This window comes from Urocampus carinirostris, chromosome 1, assembly GCF_059441175.1.
Source record: "Urocampus carinirostris isolate Australia breed hairy pipefish chromosome 1, RoL_Ucar_1.0, whole genome shotgun sequence".
In the NCBI taxonomy this organism is placed as follows: Eukaryota; Metazoa; Chordata; class Actinopteri; order Syngnathiformes; family Syngnathidae; genus Urocampus; species Urocampus carinirostris.
In genome coordinates this window covers 25,427,005-25,439,208 of record NC_142349.1, presented here as the reverse complement: position 1 = coordinate 25,439,208, position 12,204 = coordinate 25,427,005, and the positions used below count along the sequence as shown (strand labels likewise).

The following is a 12,204-nucleotide window of genomic DNA, read 5'->3' as shown; positions in this document are numbered from 1 at the left end:
TTAGTGTGATTGAAGTTTCTGAAACGTGGTTCAGTGAGGAAAGGGGAGTTAATTTTGAATCAAACGACTATAATTTGAACTATGTAAATACAGTAAAACTCGGATAAGTCGGACTCGCATAAGTCGGATTCTCGGATAAGTCGGACAAATTGCGTGGAACGTTTGTTCTCTAGGCTTTTCTGTAGTATTACACCTCGCATAAGTCGGATTTTATAAGTCGGATCCTCGCCTAAGTCGGATGGATTTTTCCGTACAATTGACCCTTTTTAATGGTTTTCGCCTCTGATAAGTCGGATCGGTATCAGGTCGCCTAGGACATCTCCCAAATCTGCCCTCCCAGATTTTCCGGGAAGATTTCTTGATGTGACGTGGCGTTCCGTGATTGGCAGAGGCTATTCATCAAACTCCTCCTCAGTGTTGAATGATAGCACTCTCAATCACAGCACGCGGTCATAGAACAAAGCCTCGTAATCATAATCCCATTGTTTGTGTGAATTTCTTTGGACTTCCTTGCGGTCTGTGCGGTCTACGGTGTGGCGATGGCCTCAAGTTCTAAAACCAAAGGCAGGAGTCTCAAGACTAGAACGTATGAAGAAAAGCTCGCTATCATTGAATTCCAAGAAAAGAATCAGCACATGAAGCAAAAAGACATCGCGGCGAAGTTTGGAATGAGCCCTCAAACTTTGAGCGACATTCTGAAAAGCAAGAAGAAGATAAAAGATATGTGTGCGACAGATTTTAGAGCTCCGACCGCTAAAAGGCAGAGGGTAAATGATCATCCAGATGTCGACAAAGCACTGATTTTGTGGTTCCGTCAAAAATCATCGAGGCCTGAAATCAGAATTGACTGTGGAATGATGCTAATGCAAGCTAACAAATTTCGCCAACAGTTTTCACCGGAATCGGCTGAACTTGCACCAGCGTGGATCGACAGGTTCAAAAAACGATATGGACTTGGGCGGATTACTAAAGCCGGGGAGTCGGGCGGAGTGGATACAGAGGTTGTTGAAGAATGGAAAAGCGGAAAACTGCGAGAAATACTCAAGAATTATGAGCCAAAGGATATTTATAACGCGGACGAGACGGGCCTCTTTTGGCTGCTTTTGCCGGATAATTCCATCGGTTTTATTGGACAATCTCATCACGGTGCGAAACAACCAAAATCTCGACTGACAGTGCTTGTGGGTTCCAATATGGACGGTACTGATAAGTTGCCGTTGCTGGTTATCGGAAAAAGTAAAAAACCGAGAGCCTTTAAAAACGTAGAAGTTCCGGTGCTGTATGAGGCCAACAAGAAGGCTTGGATGCTGTCGTCGTTGTTTGAAGCTTGGCTGAAAAAGTTGGACAGGAGGATGGCGTTCGAAAAGAGGAAGATCGTTATTGTGGTGGATAATTGTCCGGCGCATCCAACCATTGAACTGAACAATATCGAATTGGTGTTTTTACCACCAAATACCACTTCGCACACCCAGCCGATGGACTCGGGTATCATAAAAAACCTGAAGTATTTCTACAGACGTACACTGGCATTGCGAAGACTTGAGGCAACAGATGATAACGCTCCTCCGTTCTCATGGACGATTTTGGACGCAGTAATCGCACTTAAGTCTGCGTGGAAGCGAGTGACTGCCAAGACCATCGAAAACTGTTACCGAAAAGCTGGTTTTGAGAGACCTGCAGAGATCGCTGACGATGTAGGAACCGACGATCAAGTCCGTGACGAATCACCAGAGGTCGTGGAGGACACTTCAGAAGAGGAAGTGACAAACTTCCGGAACATATGGTCGCGACTACGAGACTTGTTTGGAGAGGCAGTTCCAAGTAACCCTGATGATTATCTCTGCGTAGACGACAATGTAGAAACTGTCCAGGAATTAACAGATGAACAAATTGTTGAAGTCGTTCGTGATCCTTCAGCGGAGGAAGGTGACGAGGAGGAGGATGAGCAAATGGACGTTGAAAGACCGCCCCCGAAACTCAACGACGCCTACAGTGCACTGCGCACTTTGAGGTATTACGGCCTTGCTGCATGCCCAGAACTCGAAGACCTTGCCGATCAGATGGAGACGTTGCTGCTGAAACAATCCCAGTTATCTATGCAACAAACCAAAATTACAGACTTTTTCAAATGAGTACAATGTAACTCCGAACCTAACAGACTTACGAATCTAACGGACGATGAATCGTACGGATAAAATTACATAACCAGTTCATATACAGTGTATTATTAACCATAGTTCATATCAACCATGTTCATGTTCATTTTAAGAACTTTTTTGATAATAAATCACGTTCATGTTACAAGATATCATTGCTTGGTATTTCATTTTACATATACAAGTATGCACTTTTCTAAGAGTTAAATTTCTTCTTAGTTCGAAATTTTGCGACCTCGGATAAGTCGGATCCTCGGATAAGTCGGATGAAAATGACCGGTCCATCTGGATCCGACTTATCCGAGTTTTACTGTAGAACAAACAAAATAGGAGAAGGAGTAGCTATATATGTGCACAAAAGATTCAAATCGAAGATAATACAAAATATGTCATTTGTAATTGATGATTTACCTGAATGTCTTACAATTAGAAATATTATAGTCAGTTGTCTATATAGATCACCGGGCTCCAATCTTGAAACCTTCACAAACTGGGCTGAAAAAAACATATTCAACAATAGGCAACAAATCACTATTCATCTGTGGAGATTTTAACATCGATCTACTGAATCCAAACAAACGTAAAAACACTGATGGCTACAGTGCATCCGGAAAGTATTCACAGCGCTTCACTTTTTCCACATTTTGTTATGTTACCGCCTCATTCCAATCTCTTATCTCAAAATTCTACACAAAATACTCCATTATGACAATGTGAACAAGTTTTTTTTTACTTTTTTTGAATTTATTAAAAATAGAAAACTAAGAAATAACATTTACATAAGTATTCACAGCCTTTGCCATGAAGCTCAAAATTGAGCTCAGGTACATCTTTTTTCCACTGATCATCCTTGAGATCTTTCTACAGGTTAATTGGAGTCCACCTGCAGTAAATTCAGTTGATTGGACATGATTTGAAAAGGCACACAACTGTCCATATAAGGTCCCACAGTTGAGTGTGCATGTCAGAGCACAAACACCAAGCATGAAGTCAAAAGAACTGTCTGTAGACCTGCGAGACAGAATTGTCTTGAGGCACAAATCTGGGGAAGGATACAGAAAAATTTCTGCTGCTTTGAAGGTCCCAATGAGCACAGTGGCCTCCATTATTCGTAAATGGAAGACATTTGGAACCACCAGGACTCTTCCTAGAGCTGGCCGGCCTTCTAAACTGAGCGATCGGGGAAGAAGGGCCTTAGTCAGGGAGGTGACCAAGAACCCGATGGTCACTCTGTCAGAGCTCCAGCGTTCCTCTGTGGAGAGAGGAGAGCCTTCCAGAAGGACAACCATCTCTGCAGCAATCCACCAATCAGGCCTGTACGGTAGAGTGGCCAGACGAAAGCCACTCCTTAGTAAAAAGAACATGGAAGCCCGTCTGGAATTTGCCAAAAACCACCTGAATGACTCTCAGACCATGAGAAACAAAATTCTCTGGTCTGATGAGACAAAGATTGAACTCTTTGGTGTGAATGCCAGGCGCCATGTTTGGAGGAAACCAGGCACCGCTCATCACCAGGCCAATACCATCCCTACAGTGAAGCATGGTGGTGGCAGCATCATGCTGTGGGGATGTTTTTCTGGCAGACTAGTCAGGATAGAAGGAAAAATTAATGCAGCAATATATAGAGATATCCTGGATGAAAACCTGCTCCAGAGCACTCTTGACCTGAGGCTGGGGCGAAGGTTCATTTTTCAGCAGGACAACGACCCAAAGTACACAGCCAAGATCTCAAAAGATTGGCTTTAGAACCACTCAGTGAATGTCCTGGAGTGGCCCAGCCAGAGTCCAGACTTGAATCTGATCGAACATCTCTGGAGAGATCTGAAAATGGCTGTGCACAAACGTCTCCCATCCAACCTGATTGAGCTTGAGACTTGTTGCAAAGAAGAATGGGGAAAACTGCCTAAAGATAGGTGTGCTAAACTTGTGGGATCATATTCAAAAAGACTCGAGGCTGTATTTGCTGCCAAAGGTGGATCAACAAAGTATTAAGCAAAGGCTGTGAATACTTATGTAAATGTGATTTCTTAGTTTTCTATTTTTAATAAATTCAAAAAAAGTAAAAGAAAAAACGTTTTCACATTGTCATAATGGAGTATTTTGTGTAGAATTTTGAGATAAGAGATTAAATTAATACAATTTGGAATGAGGCTGTAACATAACAAAATGTGGAAAAAGTAAAGCGCTGTGAATACTTTCCGGATGCACTGTATATTAATATAATGTACAGTATGAGTTTGTACCCAACTATATTAAGGCCTAGTAGAATCACTTCACACAGTGCAACACTCATTGACAATATATTTACAAATAATATTGAATTTACAAACATCAGCGGATTACTGGTTTGGGACATTTCTGATCACTTACCAGTATTTACAGTGTATGATGAAATGGTTACTAGACAAGAATCGACTAGGGAATATGTTTACAAACGAGTTTGAACTGAAGAGACTATTATATCACTCTATGAGGACTTAGTTGAACAAAGCTGGAATGCTATATATGGTACAGATGATGTGGATCGTGCGTTTGACATATTTTTGGAAACATTCACCAACAAATACAACAAAAACTGTCCAATGAGACAAACTAATATTAAGAATAAATCCGTAAAGCATCCATGGATAACTAAGGGTTTATATAATGCTTGTAAGAAAAAAAAAACACCTTATAAATACGATTTATTAAACTAAGAACTGAGGAAGCCGAATCCCGATATAAAAAGTATAAAAACAAATTGACAGGAATAATAAGAGCGAGCAAGAAATGATACTATACCAATTTATTACATAATAACAAAAGTAATATAAAAGGTATTTGGGATATATTAAATAGTATAATAAAGGGAAAGAATGTAAGAAATGCATATCCAAACCATTTTATTGATAAGAACAGTGAAAATTAAAATTTAAATCAAGTTGTGGAGGATTTCAATAGTTATTTTGTAAATGTTGGACCAGAGCTAGCTGCAAATATCCCAGAGTGCAGTAGTAAGCAATTTGAGTCACTGATAAAAATGAACTAGAAAACCATGTTTTTATCTAGGGTTACAGAATCAGAGATCTTAGACGTCAACAATTATAAAAACAAAACGTCTATGGATTGTTTTGACATCGAAATGGTACTAGTTAAGCAAATTATAAATAGCATTGTGAAACCATTGACCTACATCTGTAATCTATCATTTCTAACAGGCAAATTTCCAAATCGAATGAAAATAGCAAAGGTTATACCAATATACAAAAATGGAAACAAGCACATTTTTACAAACTATAGACCGGTATCTCTGCTTCCTCAGTTCTCTAAAATATTAGAGAGAATTTACAAGAATTGACTAGAACAATTTGTAGATACACATAAATTGATTAATGAAAGTCAATATGGTTTTAGAGCAAACAGATCGGCAACAATGGCTATTATTGATGCAGTAGAAGAAATCACCCATAGCAAGAAAAAAAGAGATACGCAGTTGGGGTATTTATTGACTTAAAAAAAGCATTTGATACGATTCATCATAATATGCTATTAAAAAAACTGGAAAGAGGGAGGAAGCAATATGTAAAAATGGGAGAGTTTTCATCTGAATATTTGGACATCTGTTGTGGAGTACCACAGGGTTCTATCCTGGGACCAAAGTTATTCGATTTATATATTAACGATATTTTTAATGTTTCAAAACTATTGAAAATAGTAATATTTGCAGACAACACTGACATCTTCTATTCAAATGATAACTATATTGATTTGGTAACCTGTATTTATCGTGAATTAATTAACCTAAAAGTATGGATGGATATGAATAAATTATATTTATATTTAAATAAAACCAAAGTAATATTCTTCGGTAATCACAAGGCAAATCAAAATATAGAGGTCAAAATGGACAGTGCTGCAATAGACACTGTATCAGAAATTAAGTTTTTAGGGGTCATAATAGACAATAAATTAAGCTGGAAAACACACATCAGACACATACAAACTAAAGTGTCTAAAAGCATTTCAATAATAAATAAAGCCAAATTCATTTTAAACTATAATGCATTGTATTTATTATATTGTTCTCTAGTTCTGCCATACTTAACATATTGTGCAGAAGTCTGAGGCAATAATTACAAAAGTTCACTACAGCCCCTTTTTATCCTCCAAAAACGTGCAATTAGAACCATACACATGGGTAGGATATCCAGATCATACTAATGTTTAATTCCTGCAGTCCAAATTATTAAAATTAGATGATTTAGTAATGTTTTTCACTGCACAGCTGCTATTCAAGGTCTACAAAAACATAGTGCCAGAAAACATCCATAAATTATTAATTCGGAAAGAGGAAAATTGTAACTTAATGGGCTGTAGTAAATTCATAATCCCGAAGGTGAGAACCACCAGGAAATATATGTGTGTGTCTGTGTGTGGAGTCAAACTTTGTAACAATTTACAAGACGAGATCAAACAATGTTCAACTATTCACTTGTTCAAATTTAAATTAAAAAAAAACATTCTTGGCGAAATACAGAGATGAAGGGAATGTGGTATGAGTGATACGAGAGATTGGGAATAGTGCGTCTAGAACTATGGCTAACTTTGTGTTATTGTTGCTATTGTTATATCATAACTGTTATTATTAATATTATTACAATTTTTGTTATATCATTGGTATATGTAATAGGGAAGATGAAGGGGTAGGGGATATAAGCATTTGCTTTTTACTACCCATTTTCGGGCATAATATGTCACATTATTTTGTTGTTGATTTATTGTTTTAGTTCTGTTTTTATTTTAATGTTCGAATAAAGTTTTCATTCATTCATTCATTCATTCATTTAAGTCAAATTGGTCCATTCTAAAGGTAAAAGTGTGATCTGTTTTTCTGACTGAATGAGCTTCTCGCTCGAATAGAGGACAAAAAAATGACAATGGTGATCCCAAGAGCCAAGAAGAGATCCGCAGGTTCGAGAGCGTTCTCCATTCGGACCCCGGTGCTGTGGAATGCTCTTCCCCCTGAGATTCGATCTGCAACCTCAGTGGAAATGTTTAAATCTAGGCTTAAAACACACATATATTCTATAGCTAACAAATGAAATATATTTTATGTTGATAATATCTATGTATTCTTTGTTATTGCAACATCCATTGCAGCCTGGTCATCCTGGAAGGGGGATTACCTCATGTGCGTCCCTTTTCAAGGTTTCTTCATTTTACTCATGTTGAGGTTTTTGAGTTTTTCCTTGCCCTCATGTAGGTTTTAGATCATGGGATGGTGTAATAATAGTCTGTGGTTTGCAATAATCTCTGGTCTGTGCAGCCCTTTGTGATTAAGGGCTATACCAGGGGTGGCGAACACGCGGCTCTAGAGCCACATGCGGCTCTTGGCCAATAAGAATGCGGCTCTTTGCCTCATCATATGTTCTATATACTCTGGCTCTTTGCCTTGTTTCATGTTTAGTTTTTTTGTGTATTGAGGGTGGACACTTTCCTTGAAATCAACAGAAGAACAATACTTGTTGTATTGTAAGGAGAGAAGTGTGTCATGGGAAATAATAGGTTTTTAATTTGTGTGTGTCTGTCTGTCATGGCAGGTTAGTGCGTGGTGTGGCTCTTTGAATCTCTCACAGTTAAAAATGTCTGCTCTTTGTGTCAAACTTGTTCGCCACCCCTGGGCTATACAAATAACCATGACTTGGCTTGACATGACTTGACAAAGGGACTGCTAAGTACCGTATTTTCTGGAGCATAAATTTCAGTTTTTATCATAGTTTGACTGCAGAGTGGACTTATACTCCGGTTGCCACTTATATGTGAAATTTCTAACACATCATTGAGGGGTATATTATTTGAAATGTTATTTTCGCACTAAGACGTAAGAGAGCACTCTAGACCTGTGGTGATCATTTTGACCTTGTCGTGTTGTGCCGAAAAATGTCCTCCCGTGTGAAATCCCCCTTAGCATACATCACTAATGTCCCTAAATTGACTTTGTATCTCATAGAACAGTAAAGCACAGAGAATTTGCACCTTGTATAGAAATCACTTTTGAGCTATTTTAAAATATTTACTTTGGCAAAATGACAACACCTTCTTTACCAATCAGGGCATGAAAGTTCAGAAGATAAAGCATCATTTCTGCAATGTAAACTTTTTTCAACAACTCAAAGGGAATTTCTATGGGTAAAAAAGAAAATAAAACCAACAAAATCACCATAAAATAAGATGTGGTCCTTCTCAAACACGCCAGTTGACCGAACATTATCACCCTCTATCTCTGTTAAAGAGTCTAATCGACTCTCCTTTTTTCTTCTTCTTAGCCTTATTTTGCCAAGGCAAAGGCGCGTGATCCGCTAAAAACGGGACTGCGACCCGCTTTGGGTGACCCGCCAGTTGAGAAACACTGGTGTGGCGGTTAAGATAGGGCGGGTTCAAAGCCGATTGCATCAAATATTTTGCAATTGTGATCAGCAACATATTTTGACTGATCAATCATTGCACAAATATGGTCCTCGTTTATTATTTTTGTAACCATAGCTCTCACTGTAACTTTAATTCCATGCGCCTTATACATGGAAAATAACTATCTGAAAAGATTATTTTGGGGTGGTGCGCCTTATAACCCGGTGCTCTTTATAGTATGGAAAATATGGTAATTCTATAATCACCTACACTATTTCTTTTGTATCAGTTTCATTTTCATCAGGGTACAGATTACAACACGCTCAACACGACCTATGATGATACTGAGTATGGCAATGAAAAATAAAGCACAGACTTACTGTCGAGACACTGTGCGCAAAGAGTCTGCTTGGCACCGCACGGCCTGACCACGCCCTCACCGGGTGGACACTCACGGCAACACTCGCCGTCCTTTGTGTACTGGCCCGAGTCACAGGGCAATTGCACGGCTCTCTCACTCTTGGACGCTGCCCACGCCACCTTGAGGAAAAAGCATACCATAAACATGAGCAACCATTGAAAGGAAATGGCTTCGATGATTCTGCGAGCCGCTGAGATAGTTTTATTCTGTTAATAAGATTGGACACCTGCAATGAAGATTGCATAGATGCCGTTTCATTATTTTCACTTTTTTACCTCACTGGTGTTCATTCTTTCGACTGTTATGCACTCTTTATTTTTTTGTCACTATTGGCCAGTCATGTTGTAGTTCTTGGATTCCCACATCCTTTAGGCTAGATCTATTTTTTAACATGTAATTAAAAGAAATCACAGAGGAGGGAGGCTTTAGAGGTTGGAATTTCTTATTAATGGTTTGGGTCCTCTCCTATTCTCCTAGCAACTTTGAAACATATTAATTCAATTATAAACATAAGATCCTGTCATGGAGGGGTCTCAAGATAATATCCTTTAACATGATAGAAACAGATTGTTCTTAATCTTGGAATTTTTTAGTGGCAAACATTTTTGCAGAGTAATTTGATTACATAAACTAGGGGTGTCAAACTCATTTCATGGGGCCCAGATGAGTAAATTATTGGCATAAAAAGTTTGTCTTAGCTGAAGGCCCGGGGGTCTTTTCAGAGACTCACAATTAAATTAGGACTGGGGGATGTAAGATCTGACAGTGTAACTATTATTAAAGGGATTTTTTTCAACATTTTTTCTTTTACTAGGATTTATTTTCTCGTAGTGTTTATCAACTGTGTTTTTGTTAAAAAAAATACGTTTATTTCCACTACAGTTTATTTAGATCGGGGGAAACTCACGCAAACTGAAAAGTGACAAAAATAGCTGACAAATACTAATTCAAATGATTAATTCAAAAGTCTTTCTGCTTCATTTATTTTTCTTAATGAAAATGTTTGCTTGAGTATGGGGACTTTGCTGTGAGATTTTATATTAAGTACAGGAAAGAGCTAAAGCTTATTAAAACTTCTCCAAAGACCACCAGGTGCTATTTATCATTTTATTTTTAAATCCAGTTGATAACGGATCATTTCCGATCACTGGAGGTAAAAAGTGTAGTTTAGAAGCAAATGTTAAGACGGGTATCCAATTATATTGCCCTAAACAGTGCATCTATAATTTGTATTTTAAGCCAAATAACATTGGGATGGTAGTCTTCAAACACTGCCACAGTAGGTGCTTTGCGAGTGGCACCTGGCCTTTAGTGACATTGTTTTCTCTTGTTCTTCTTTGGGCATTGTATCATAGGCCATAGGGTTGACACATGTAACATAAGCAATATAATTGGAAAATGTCAAACTATGCAAACCCAAAACAATATCACATTCAAAAGCATTTCTGCAAGTCACAAGACGTTGAAGCGGGTGTGAATCCCCTCGGGCAATATCCTGGAGCTGCTAAATAAAGCAATCAAATGGAGTTGGTCGGAGCTTTATAGGCCACATTCAAGTGGCTAACCTGAGCGGCTAATATGAAGGCCAGTAAAAGCTTGAGAGGGCAAAACAGAAGTTGTCAGGCTTAAATTCACTTGCATGACCAGATGCGGAAAGTGATTGACGCAAGATTTATTTTCACGGAGTAGATAACAATAGCAAAAGCAGATCGCCGTGAGCAGTAGGCCACAGTCGAGATTCTAATATAACTCGTGTGAGAGTTACGTTGAAATGAAAGGCTGTGGATACTTGTAAACAAAGAAAATATGCAGGATACAGCTGTGAAACAGAAGTAGCAGTTAACCACGGCTAAAAATAACACCGGGGCAAGGTACCTTCGCAAAAGTTTCATTCTAGCTGCAATACTTGGAAAATGAGACAACACATGACAATCTCTTAAAGATGTATCTCAGGCCACATATTACCTACCTTTAAAACCATTCGGGTTTATTAAATGCATACATGTGATAGTACTTTTTGCCCAATGTTTAAACCAATGCTTATTTTATTGAATAGGATTTTTATTTTTACCACTGGGAAGCGCTATATAATACAGTCCAGGGTTTTCCAGGCTTCTTTAATGTATATTTTCACTCAAAAAAATCTAGATTAAATACAGACCATAATGAATCAAATGGGACACATTAGAACTGTTAGTGTCAAATAACTTCTTAGGTCATGTGATTATCAAATAATATATGTTTTTCAGGAAAGGTTTGGAATCCATTCTTATCTGGACCTAAGTGAAATGAAACATAATAGTCCTTTTGGTACTTTGATACTTTCACTCTCTTGGTGGTTGTCTTTTTATATTATTTGACTGCTGAGAGCCTGTGCGTCTGAGCTGGGAGACCCTCTACAGCGCATCTTCAACCTGAGCCTTGGACAGGGGAGGGTCCCTTAGCTGTGGAAAACATCCTGCATCATCCCAGTCCCAAATAAATCAAGACCTGAGGATCTCAACGACTTCAGGCCGGTCGCCCTGACATCATGTGATGAAAACCATGGAGCGGTTGCTGCTGCACCACCTGAGGCTACAGGTCCGTCACGCCATCGACCCACTGCAATTTGCTTACCAGGAGAAGGTGGGAGTGGAGGATGCTATAGTATACATGTTACACCGATCCCTCTCTCACCTGGATAGGGCTAAGGGGGCTGTGAGGATTACATTTTTGGACTTCTCCAGTGCCTACAATACCATACAGCCTCTGCTACTGAGTAGGAAACTGACAGAGATGGGAGTTAGCTCACACCTTGTAGAATGGATTACTAACTACCTGACATGCAGACCCCAGTATGTGAAACAGGGGGGCTGTGCATCGGACACTGTGGTTAGTAGCACAGGATCTCCGCAGGGGACCGTGCTCTCTCCGTTCCTATTCACTCTGTATACATCGAACTTTAAGTACAACTCTGAGTCCTGCCATGTGCAAAAGTTTGCCAACGACACTGCGATCGTGGGATGTATCAGAAATGGGCAGGGGGAGGAGTACAGGAAATTGATTCAGGACTTTGTCCGATGGAGCGACGCAAACCACCTGCACCTGAACACCACCAAGACCAGGGAGATGGTGGTGGACTTCAGGAGAACCAGAACTCACCCGGTTCCTGTAACCATCAAAGGAGAATGTGTGGAATTTGTTCAGACCTACAAATACCTGGGTGTGCAGCTGGACAACAAACTGGACTGGACTGCCAAC

The 12,204-nt window shown here is 39.2% G+C and overlaps 1 protein-coding gene across 1 annotated transcript in view; it reads right to left on the bottom strand.

Moving 5' to 3' along the window:
- ngfra (nerve growth factor receptor a (TNFR superfamily, member 16)) overlaps positions 1-12,204 on the bottom strand; it is a 64,671-nt gene that overhangs the window by 45,338 nt on the left and 7,129 nt on the right. Inside the window, exon 2 of the mRNA XM_088331977.1 lies at positions 8,924-9,083. Coding sequence (XP_088188103.1) covers positions 8,924-9,083 — 160 coding nt within the window. The remainder of the gene's footprint in view (positions 1-8,923; positions 9,084-12,204) is intronic.